The sequence below is a fragment of the Ranitomeya imitator genome, chromosome 6, assembly GCF_032444005.1.
Source record: "Ranitomeya imitator isolate aRanImi1 chromosome 6, aRanImi1.pri, whole genome shotgun sequence".
Taxonomy (NCBI): domain Eukaryota; kingdom Metazoa; phylum Chordata; class Amphibia; order Anura; family Dendrobatidae; genus Ranitomeya; species Ranitomeya imitator.
In genome coordinates, this window is record NC_091287.1 from 284,818,455 (window position 1) to 284,831,277 (window position 12,823).

The window sequence follows — 12,823 nt, forward strand, 5'->3', positions numbered from 1 at the left end:
AAAAAAGTTGAGGCAGCACACCAAATCCAAAGTTATAACGTGCTTTTTAATAGCCCATGTGGCGATTTCTCTGCCTTTCTCAGATTTCCCAAACCTGTGTTTGAGAAAGGCATCGAAATCTGCCAAAACGTTGTTGCTAATTAACCCCTTTCTGACATTGGACGTACTATTCCGACCATGTGGGGTGGGCCCTAATTCCCAAGGGCAGAATAGTACGTCCAGCGCGATCGGCCGCGCTCACGGGGGGAGCACGGCCGGGTGTCAGCTATGTGCCAGGAGCGGTCACGGACCGCTCCCGGCACATTAACCCCTTCCGGCACACCGCGATCAAACATGATCATAGTGTGCCGCCAGTATAGGGAAGCATCGCGCAGGGAGGGGCTCCCTGCCGGCTTTCCTGAGACGATCGGTACAAAGCGATGTGCTCACCTTGTACCGAGCGTCTCCTCCCTGCAGGCCCCGGATCCAAAATGGCCGCGGGGCTACTTCCGGGTCCTGCAGGGAGTACTTCCGGGTCCAGAGCAGGCTCTGGTAACTAAGCAGCAGGGCACGTCAGATCAGCGATCTGTCACTATACAGTGATGTCCCCCCTGGGACAAAGTAAAAAAGTTTAAAAAAAAAATTTTTTTTTAGATATGTAAAAAAGAAAAAAAAATTCCTAAATAAAGAAAATTTCTTTATCTAATTAAAAAAAAACAAAAGTACACATATTTAGTATCGCCGCGTCCGTAACGACCCGACCTATAAAACTGTCCCACTAGTTAACCCCTTCAGTGAACACCGTAAGAAAAGGCAAAAAACATTTTATTATCTTACCGCCGAACAAAAAGTGCAATAACACGCGATCAAAAATACGGATATACCGTATATACTCGAGTATAAGCCGAGATTTTCAGCCCAAATTTTTGGGCTGAAAGTGCCCCTCTCGGCTTATACTCGAGTCACGGTGGGTGGCAGGGTCTGCGGGAGAGGGCGCTGAGGCATACTCACCTAGTCCCGGCGCTCCTGACGCTGCCCCTGCCCTCACACTGTCTCCGGGTGCCGCAGCTCTTCCCCTGTTCAGCGGTCACGTGGGACCGCTCATTAGAGAAATGAATATGGACTCCACTCCCATAGGGGTGGAGCCACATATTCATTCCTCTGAGCGGTGCCAGTGACCGCTGACAGGAAGAGCTGCGGCACCCGAAGACAGTGTGACAGGCAAGGGCAGCGTCAGGAGCGCCGGGACCAGGTGAGTATTTTATATTCACCTGTCCGCGTTCCACACACCGGGCGCCGCTCTGTCTTCGCGTCCTCTTGCAGTGACTGTTCAGGTCAGAGGGCGATGACGCATATAGTGTGCGCGCCGCCCTCTGCCTGATCAGTCAGTGCAGAGAGACGCCGGGAGCTGCAAGCAAGAGAGGTGAGTATGACATTTTTTTTTTATTATTGCAGCAGCAGCAATGGCACAGCTTTATACAGAGCATCTATGGGGCAAGAATGAACGGTGCAGAGCACTATATGGCACAGCTATGGGGCAAGAATGAACGGTGCTGAGCACTATATGGCACTGCTATGGGGCAAGAATGAACGGTGCAGAGCACTATATGGCAAAGCTATGGGGCAAGAATGAACTGTGCAGAGCACTATATGGCACAGCTATGGGGCCATAATGAACGGTTTGGAGCATCTATTTTTATTTTTGAAATTCACCGGTAGCTGCTGCATTTTCCACCCTAGGCTTATACTCCAGTCAATAAGTTTTCCCAGTTTTTTGTGGCAAAATTAGGGGGGTCGGCTTATACTCGTGTCGGCTTATACTCGAGTATATACGGTAAATAAACATGGTACCGCTGAAACAGTCATCTTGTCCTGCAAAAAACGAGCCGCCATACAGCATCTTCAGCGAAAAAATAAAAAAGTTACAGTCCTCAGAATAAAGCGATGCAAAAATAGTGATTTTTTTTTTTCTATAAAATAGTTTTTATCGTATAAAAAGCGCCAAAACAGAAAAAAGATATAAATGTGAAATGTGGTATCGCTGTAATCGTACTGACCCGAAGAATAAAACTGCTTTATCCATTTTACCAAACGCGGAACGGTATAAAGGCCCCCCAAAAGAAATTCATGAATAGCTGGTGTTTGGACATTCTGCCTCACAAAAATCGGAATAAAAAGCGATCAAAAAATGTCACGTGTCCGAAAATGTTACCAGTAAAAACGTCAACTCGTCCCGCAAAAAACAAGACCTCACATGACTCTGTGGACAAAAATATGGAAAAATTATAGGTCTCAAAATGTGGTAACGCAAAAAAATATTTTTTGCAATAAAAAGCGTCTTTTAGTGTGTGACGGCTGGCAATCATAAAAATCCGCTAGAAAACCCGCTAGAAAAGTAAATCAAACCCCCTTCATCACCCCCTTAGTTAGGGAAACATTAAAAAAAAATTAAAATGAGTTTTTCCATTTTCCCGTTAGGGCTAGGCTTGGGGCTAGGATTAGGGTTGGGGCTAAAGTTAGGGTTAGGGTTGGGGCTAAAGTTAGGGTTACATTTACGGTTGGGATTAGGGTTAGTTGTGTGTCAGGGTTAGGGGTGTGGTTAGGGTTATGGTTGGGATTAGGGTTAGGGGTGTGTTGGGGTTAGGGTTTCAGCAAACAGGGGTTTACCCCAAAATATGGGGTATCAGCATACTCAGGACAAATTGGACAACTATTGGGGTCCAATTTCTCTTGTTGCCCTTGGGAAAATAAAAATTTGGGGGTCTAAAAAAAAACATTTTTGTGGGAAAAAATTTTTTTTATTTTCACGGCTCTGCTTTATAAACTGTAGTGAAACACTTGGGGGTTCAAAGCTGTCAAAACACATCTAGATAAGTTCCTTAGGGGGTCTACTTTCCAAAATGGTGTCACTTCTCGGGGGTATCTACTGTTTAAGTGCATCAGGGGCTTTGCAAATGCAACATGACGCCTGCAGACCAATCCATCTAAGTCTGTATTCCAAATGGCGCTCCTTCCCTTCCGAGCTCTGCCATGCGCACAAACGGTGGTTCCCCCCACATATGGGGTATCGGCGTACTCAGGACAAATTGGATAATAACTTTTGGTGCCGAATTTTTCCTTTTACCCTTGGGAAAATACAAAACTGGGGGCTAAAAATAATTTTTATTTTCACGACTCTGCGTTATAAACTGTAGTGAAACACTTGGGGGTTCAAAGCTGTCAAAACACAGCTAGATAAGTTCCTTAGGGGGTCTACTTTCCAAAATGGTGTCACTTGTGGGGGGTTTCAATGTTTAGGCCCATCAGGGGCTCTCCAAACGTGACATGGTGTCCCATCTCAATTCCAGTCAATTTTGCATTGAAAAGTCAAATGGCGCTCCTTCCCTTCCGAGCTCTGCTATGCGCCCAAACAGTGGTTTACCCCCACATGTGGGGTATCTGCATACTCAGAACAAATGGCACAACAACTTTTGGGGTCCAATTTCTTCTCTTACCCTTGGGAAAATAAAACAAATTGGAGCTGAAGTAAATTTTTTGTGAAAAAAAGTTAAATGTTAATTTTTTTTAAAACATTCCAAAAATTCCTGTAAAACACCTGAAGGGTTAATAAACTTCTTGAATGTGGTTTTGAGCACCTTGAGGGGTGCAGTTTTTAGAATTGTGTCACAGTGGGGTATTTTCTATCATATAGACCCCTCAAAATGACTTCAAATGTGATGTGGTCCCTAAAAAATATTGGTGTTGTAAAAATGAGAAATTGCTGGTCAACTTTTAACCCTGAACTCCCTAACAAAAAAAAAATTTGGTTCAAAAATTGTGCTGATGTAAAGTAGACATGTGGGAAATGTTACTTATTAATTATTTTACATGACCTATCTCTATTTCAGGGCATAAAAATTCAAAGTTGGAAAATTGCAAAATTTTAAAAATTTTCGCCAAATTTCCGTTTTTTTTTTTCACAAATAAACGCAAGTTATATCGAAGAAATTTTACCACTATCATGTACAATATGTCACGAGAAAACAATGTCAGAATCGCCAAGATCCGTTGAAGCGTTCCAGAGTTATAACATCATAAAGGGACAGTGGTCAGAATTGTAAAAATTGGCCTGGTCATTGACGTGCAAACCACCCTTGGGGGTAAAGGGGTTAATCAGTAAAGTTTTTTTCATTTTGATTTTTGGAGTGCTGCCTGTTTGGTTTTTTTTTTTATTCCTGATTTTCTACTTTAGAGGTTTGGCCATCACCTTTACAGGTTTTATTGCACCCGTTGTTTTTGGTAGTGCTGATATATGTATGTATATACGTGTACGTACGTACGTACGTGCACTCGCGCACTCACTCACTTGCGCGCGCTCACTCACTCACTCACTTGCGCGCACTCACTTGCGCTCACTCACTCGCGCGCACTCACTCACATTCACTCGCGCGCACTCACTCACATTCACTCGCGCGCACTCACTCACTCGCGCGCACTCACTCACATTCACTCGCGCGCACTCACTCACATTCACTCGCGCGCACTCACTCACTCGCGCGCACTCATATTCACTCGCGCTCACTCACATTCACTCGCGCGCACTCACATTCACTCGCGCGCACTCACATTCACTCGCGCGCACACATTAACTCGCGCTCACTCACATTCACTCGCGCGCTCACAGTCACTCGCGCACTCACTCAGTCACTCGCGCGCTCAGTCACTCGCGCGCACTCACTCAGTCACTCGCGCGCACTCACTCAGTCACTCGCGCGCACTCACTCAGTCACTCGCGCGCACTCACTCAGTCACTCGCGCGCACTCACTCACAGTCACTCGCGCGCACTCACTCAGTCACTCACGCGCACTCACTCACAGTCACTCGCGCGCACTCACTCAGTCACTCGCGCGCACTCACTCACAGTCACTCGCGCGCACTCACTCAGTCACTCGCGCGCACTCACTCACAGTCACTCGCGCGCACTCACTCACAGTCACTCGCGCGCACTCACTCACAGTCACTCGCGCGCACTCACTCACAGTCACTCGCGCGCACTCACTCACAGTCACTCGCGCGCACTCACTCACAGTCACTCGCGCGCACTCACTCACAGTCACTCGCGCGCACTCACTCACAGTCACTCGCGCGCACTCACTCACACATTCACTCGCGCGCACTCACTCACACATTCACTCGCGCGCACTCACTCACTCACACATTCACTCGCGCGCACTCACTCACTCACACATTCACTCGCGCGCACTCACTCACACACTCACACATTCACTCGCGCGCACTCACTCACTCACACACTCACACATTCACTCGCGCGCACTCACTCACTCACACACTCACACATTCACTCGCGCGCACTCACTCACTCACACATTCACTCGCGCGCACTCACTCACTCACACATTCACTCGCGCGCACTCACTCACTCAGTCACTCGCGCACTCACTCACTCACACATTCACTCGCGCGCGCTCACTCACTCACACATTCACTCGCGCGCACTCACTCACACATTCACTCGCGCGCACTCACTCACACATTCACTCGCGCGCACTCACTCACACATTCACTCGCGCGCACTCACTCACTCGCACTCACGCACTCACTCACGCACTCACTCACACATTCACTCGCGCGCACTCACTCACTCACACATTCACTCGCGCGCGCTCACTCACTCACACATTCACTCGCGCGCGCTCACTCACTCACACATTCACTCGCGCGCACTCACTCACTCGCACTCACGCACTCACTCACTCATTCACTCGCGCGCACTCACTCACTCGCACATTCACTCGCGCGCACTCACTCACTCGCACATTCACTCGCGCGCACTCACTCACTCACACATTCACTCGCGTGCACTCACTCACTCACACATTCACTCGCGCGCACTCACTCACTCACACATTCACTCGCGCGCACTCACTCACTCGCGCGCACTCACTCGCTCACTCGCACTCATGCACTCACTCACACATTCACTCGCGCGCACTCACTCGCACTCACTCTCACTCGCGCACTCACTCACTCACACATTCACTCGCGCGCACTCACTCACACATTCACTCGCGCGCACTCACTCACACATTCACTCGCGCGCACTCACTCACTCACACATTCACTCGCGCGCACTCACTCACACATTCACTCGCGCGCACTCACTCACTCACACATTCACTCGCGCGCACTCACTCACTCACACATTCACTCGCGCGCACTCTCACACATTCACTCGCGCGCACTCACTCACACATTCACTCGCGCGCACTCACACATTCACTCGCGCGCACTCACTCGCACTCACGCACTCACTCACTCACACATTCACTCGCGCGCACTCACTCACTCGCACTCACTCTCACTCACGCACTCACTCACTCACACATTCACTCGCGCGCACTCACTCACTCGCACTCACTCGCACTCACTCGCACTCACGCACTCTCACTCACACATTCACTCGCGCGCACTCACTCACTCACACATTCACTCGCGCGCACTCACTCACACATTCACTCGCGCGCACTCACTCACTCACACATTCACTCGCGCGCACTCACTCACTCACACATTCACTCGCGCGCACTCACTCACTCACACATTCACTCGCGCGCACTCACTCACTCACACATTCACTCGCGCGCACTCACTCACACATTCACTCGCGCGCACTCACTCACTCGCACTCACGCACTCACTCACTCACACATTCACTCGCGCGCACTCACTCACTCGCACTCACTCTCACTCGCGCGCACTCACTCACTCACACATTCACTCGCGCGCACTCACTCACACATTCACTCGCGCGCACTCACTCACTCGCACTCACTCACTCGCACTCACTCGCACTCACACATTCACTCGCGCGCACTCACTCACTCGCACTCACTCTCACTCGCGCGCACTCACTCACTCACACATTCACTCGCGCGCACTCACTCACTCACACATTCACTCGCGCGCACTCACTCACTCACACATTCACTCGCGCGCACTCACTCACTCACACATTCACTCGCGCGCACTCACTCACTCACACATTCACTCGCGCGCACTCACTCACTCACACATTCACTCGCGCGCACTCACTCACTCACACATTCACTCGCGCGCACTCACTCACTCACACATTCACTCGCGCGCACTCACTCACTCACACATTCACTCGCGCGCACTCACTCACTCACTCACACATTCACTCGCGCGCACTCACTCACACATTCACTCGCGCGCACTCACTCACTCACACATTCACTCGCGCGCACTCACTCACTCACACATTCACTCGCGCGCACTCACTCACTCACACATTCACTCGCGCGCACTCACTCACTCACTCACACATTCACTCGCGCGCACTCACTCACTCACTCACACATTCACTCGCGCGCACTCACTCACTCACACATTTACTCGCGCGCACTCACTCACTCGCACTCACTCGCACTCACGCACTCACTCACTCACACATTCACTCGCGCGCACTCACTCACTCGCACTCACTCTCACTCGCGCGCACTCACTCACACATTCAATCGCGCGCACTCACTCACACATTCACTCGCGCGCGCTCGCTCACTCACACATTCACTCGCGCGCGCTCACTCACTCACACATTCACTCGCGCGCACTCACTCACACATTCACTCGCGCGCACTCACTCACTCACATTCACTCGCTGGTCTTCCTCTTTATCACTATGTTCACTGTCAATCTGCAAGCCTTATCTTGCTGCGTGGACATCATGTGGCTGTAGCAATGACTAATGTACTACCACCATTGATTTTAAAATGTTGTTGTCCCTGTATGGATAAATGCTGCATGCAAAGTGAAGATTTGTCCTTTTCTTTCAGAATGAGCAGTCTTGTCCAGCTTGTGAATAGTTTGAAATGTCGAATGGAATCACCTGACTATGAAATGGTAAAGACCTTTTTTTTTCTTTTTTTTTTTCTGTCTGCAGAATGCCACTTAATTTTTTAACCCCTTAAATTACCAGACTCTCTTTAGCAGGTTTAGATATCTGGTTGTTTAACAGTCCCCAAATGTTGTTTTTTTTTTTTTTTTGTTTTTTTTTTGTTTGTTTTTTGGAGGGGTCCAAAAGTAGGGAACAGGTGAATTGCAGTTTTCCATTGTAATTGGACGAGCAGAGATGCTGCAGCTACAAGGAAAAATGGCACATGGTCCTTAATTGCTTAAAAAACAAAAAGTTTTGCTTTGCTTACATTTGCATTACTTGGATGGGGTCCTACTGGAATTCTAGTACAATATATGGATAATTGTATCCGGATACTCCTCCTAGTCATTGAATTTGGCTTTCTGATTTATCCCCATTCCTACAGGTGTATAGAATCCAGCAGAGGTGTATCTAGGCTTTATCACTCCCCCGCCAGCTTAATCTGTTTAAGTAGTTGTCATGTGACTACTTATATGCTAGGGAGCAGTTTTTTCTGACTCTCTCAATGTTCAGTGACATACTACAGCCCCTGCTTCATTGAGTGAAGCAGGAGGAAAAGCCAGTTGTCATGTGACTGTAAGGTATGAAAATCACATATGTGATCATGTGATGACCACTGGAACCAGGAAGCAGAGCTGAGTCCTGACAGTAAGTATATTACACAAAGTTATCATTAGGCATGATACAGTGCTTAAAGGGAAACCGAAACACATGGGCTACTTGCAAAATGAACAAGGCTGTAGGAACATGTTCACACACCACCAAGAAACTTAAAGACACAAGAGCACAGTAAGACCAAAAACACTCTGTTGTAAAAAAAAAAATCGCAGTAATAAGCCAGAGCTAGTAAAAAAGATGGAAAAAACAGGGTATTTGGTGGATACTTTTTTTGCAAGAAAAATGTATACTAAGCTGCCCCACCAAACGTCAAGGTATACCCATATAGAGCAGTTCTAACTGATGTATGTAATCCCTATCTGATGTATTTGGTGTGTGAACATGTTCCTACAGACTTGTTCATTGTTCAAGTAGCCCATGTGTTTCTGTTTCCACAATTGTTCTCTTGTGTCTACAAGACTGGGGAGTTATCCACCACTCTTTGGGCCATTTGCACAAAAGCTGTTCCATTCAACGCGTCCACATGGACATTCCCTCTCTGAACCCTGCTTATACAGGTAATATACAGATGATCAGGTTTTGAATACATCAGATAGGGATTACATACGTCAGTTAGACTGCTCTATATGGGTATGCCTTGACGATTGGTGGAGCAGCTTAGTATACCTTTTTTTGCAAAAAAAAGTATCAACCAAATACCCTGTTTTTTCCATCTTTTTACTAGCACTGGCTTATTACTGTGAATTTTTTTACAAAGTGTTTTTTGGTCTTACTGTGCTCTTTTGTGTCTTCAAGTGCTTAAAGGGGACCTGACAGGTCCCTATGTCCTTCAACTCAGCTGCATTATGTATGAGTAAATTCCCTGCCTAACCAGCCCAATATAACGTTTTTCAGTTAAATAAATGTTTTAAAAAAAGCATTTATAATGCCCCCTTTTCTTGTGCTAATTAGGGTTTTGACTAGACGATGGGGTCTTATTTGCCCTAGACTAGTCAGTCCTCTTTCCATGTTAAAACAATTGAGCACGAGCTGGCTTCATAGCCAGCTCATGCAAATTTTGCACATGTGCGATGCTCATTTCTGCAGCATCACTGCGCCACTGAAGCATGGTGTGCGCTTCCCAGCATCAGAGGCGCACTGCACATGACCGGAAGCCATCTTCTAAACTTCCAATCATGTGCAATGTGCCTCTGAAGCCGGGAAGCAATGAAGCCAGCTCGTGCAACTTATTACACCAAACCACAGGGGCGTGATAACATGGAAGGAGGGCTGAGTAGTCTGGAGAAACTAACGTCCCGTCGACTAGTCAAAACCCTGATTAGCATAAAAAAGTGACATAATAAATCCTTTTTTAAAATCTGTATTTAACGTTATGCAGGGGTGGTTAGGCTGGGAATTTACTCACACATAGGTGAATACTGCTGGTTTGGAGGGCATGAGGGATCTGACAGGTTCCCTTAATGTTCTATTTAAAAGGGTTGTCTAGATTTGTGATAGAAGTCTGCAGTTACCTAGAGATTTCTAAATTCTCACAACGTCACATTGTCAGGATCCTCTAGTGGTGGCGGCAAGAGTGGATGGACATGTGAGTGCAAGTATGCGATTTGCATACTTCTGGCAATACGTTCGCTGTAAGAATTCAGTAGTCTGCAGTTACATAGAGTGATGATTTTCATCACACACTTTGACAACCCCTTTAATGTGCTGAACATAAATAAAAACGTAATAACTAGGGATGAGCGGACTTGTGAAAGGACCCGGGTTCTGGTAATAGACCAAACCAGAACTGAACCAGAACCAGATTAATATCAATGAGGACTTGAACTTTGGAGCTGTAAAATGTGTCTCGTTCACAATTTATTAACAAAGCAGTGTGTGGGGGCAACTGGCCCACCAGAGTTGATGTGCAAGGCCAGATTGAAGGTGTTGTGATGAACGAGCTTGGAGAATCAATACAGTACAGGCACACATGTAGTGTCCAGCATAAGATTCCCCAAGCTCGTTCATTACAACACCTCTAATCTTGTAAGTTATGGATTGCTACATCTGTACAGGATAAGAACCAATTACAGTGCAATAATACATCACCAGAACCACCAGCAGTACAGAAATGTCATTTAAACTACCATTAGAGGAATACATATCCAGAACCACCATCAGTGCATGAATACATCAACTGAACTATCATTTGTACATTTAATACATCAACAGAACCACCATCGGTACATGAAGACATCACCAAGCTTATTATAACAATCAATTGTAATGTCAGGTCAGCCCCATATATTTGTATTACATGAACCTACAACTCTTGGAATGTCCTTAAAGGGAATCTGTCACCTCATTTTTCGCATATAAGCTGCAGCCACAGCCATTAGGGGCTTATCTACAGCATTCTTTAATTCTGTAGATAAGCCCCCGTTGTTACCTGAAAGATAAGAAAAACAGGTTATATTATACTCACCCAGGGGCGGTCCGGGTCTGGTAGGCGTGCAGGTCCGGGTCAGGTGCCTCCCATCTTCATACAATGTCATCATACTCCTATCTTCTGTCGCGGCTCCTGCGCAGGCGTAATTCTCTTCCCTGTTGAGGGCAGAGCAAAGTACTGCAGTGCGTAGGCGCCTGGAAGAGTCAGAGAGGCCTGGCGAAGCAAGGTAGAGGACGTCATCGCATGAAGATGGGAGGTGCTGGAACCGCGACGCCCATCTACCCGGACCGCACCGGACTGTCCCCGGGTAAGTATAATCTAACTTGTGTTCTTATCTTTCAGGTTACATCGGGGGCTTATCTACAGCATTACAGAATGCTGTAGATAAGCACCTAATGGCGGTGGCCACAGCTTATATGCGAAAAATGAGGTGACAGATTCCCTTTAATAATGCTAAGGTAGTACAGGGAGTTGTTGTTGACATCCAACAGACTGCGGACCGTACAGGAACCACAGTACTGATGAGATGCAGGCAGTATCACAACATTAAACACATGGGAGAAAAAAGACCTCTTAGACTAATAAAAGTTACCATAATTTTTAAAGATTAAAAAAATCAAAACATGAAGGTGCAAAAACTGTGCAACAATTTGCAAACAGATGGGGTTCAAAAGGAACATAATAACTTAATAGGTACAAATCTCTCTCTAGAGAAGCCCTGTACAATTGCCCTACCTGCCAGCGGAGGTTGGCACATTAGTTGTAGACGTGATGGCGCCCCCGCTCAGCGTCTGTAGCAGAAAGAAACCCTATTGTACCATCCACATACTATACACTAAGATTACACAAAAACACACATACACAAATAATCAATATAAAAAAGTTCCCAGAATTGTAGACACAAAGTCTGAAAAAATATCTTGTAGTAGGTGCTCTATGTTCAAGGAGATGTGCAGTCCAGACTCAGTCATGTCAGTAAACACCTAAAAATAAAAACAATGGGGGGTAGGGTAAGGTGTATAATCACATCAAATTATATTTCTGGCTGCGAAGAAAAAGTGCACAGTAGATTATTACACACTGCCTAAGCCGTACAAAGGCTGGGTGCTTTTCACACTATAGACCACAGGTAAGTGATGTTACTACAGCTTTTCCTGGTTGGGGAAAATCAAAAAATATTCAAATGTATTCCATAATATAAAATACTTTTGTCACTAAGGAACCACCAATAGTGGATTGATATCACAGCTTTTTTTGTAGGTACAGCTTTGCAGAAACAATGTTTTTCAGATTATTGCACAAGGCCCATATAACCTTATGTAATCTCCAAGAACCATCAATTCAGCGAGTACTTAACTTATCATTATTAGATTCCCTCTCATGCCCGACACGTTTCCCCCTCTACTAAATGGTTCATTAGGGGATCAGGGTGAGGGCTCCAATGTTCCCCCTGGCCAGAGACAATGCTGTGTGCGGCAAGGCTTCAGTGCTCGAATTATATATTTAGATCTGGCGCAAAAATCAGGTCATACTGTCACTTCCGCCCCCATAGGGGAGAATTGCGTATGTGGAGCGCAGTCTGCGTTCCATTCCCATGTGTGCATCTCCTTCTTTCTGTCTTCGCATCCTGCATTGTAGATTGTGGAACGCAGGATGCATGTCACCGGCCTGCACACTGGAAATAAGGTCAAATAGGCCATGGAACGCAGACTGCGTTCCAGAAGTCTGCAGACCGGACGTAGAATTACACCAGAAATGCGTCAGGTACGAGGCCTCACCTTTAACACTAGAAGTCCAAGAAATTTCGAGCTCCAAAGGTTTCAAAGGTAGAAATGTTAAA

At 46.7% G+C, this 12,823-nt stretch overlaps 1 protein-coding gene across 2 annotated transcripts in view; it reads left to right on the forward strand.

Moving 5' to 3' along the window:
- Positions 1 to 12,823, forward strand: part of C6H5orf22 (chromosome 6 C5orf22 homolog) — a 145,740-nt gene that overhangs the window by 87,098 nt on the left and 45,819 nt on the right. For both annotated transcript variants that reach the window (XM_069730618.1, XM_069730616.1), the window contains exon 7: positions 7,837 to 7,903. In XM_069730618.1, coding sequence (XP_069586719.1) covers positions 7,837 to 7,903 — 67 coding nt within the window. The remainder of the gene's footprint in view (positions 1 to 7,836; positions 7,904 to 12,823) is intronic.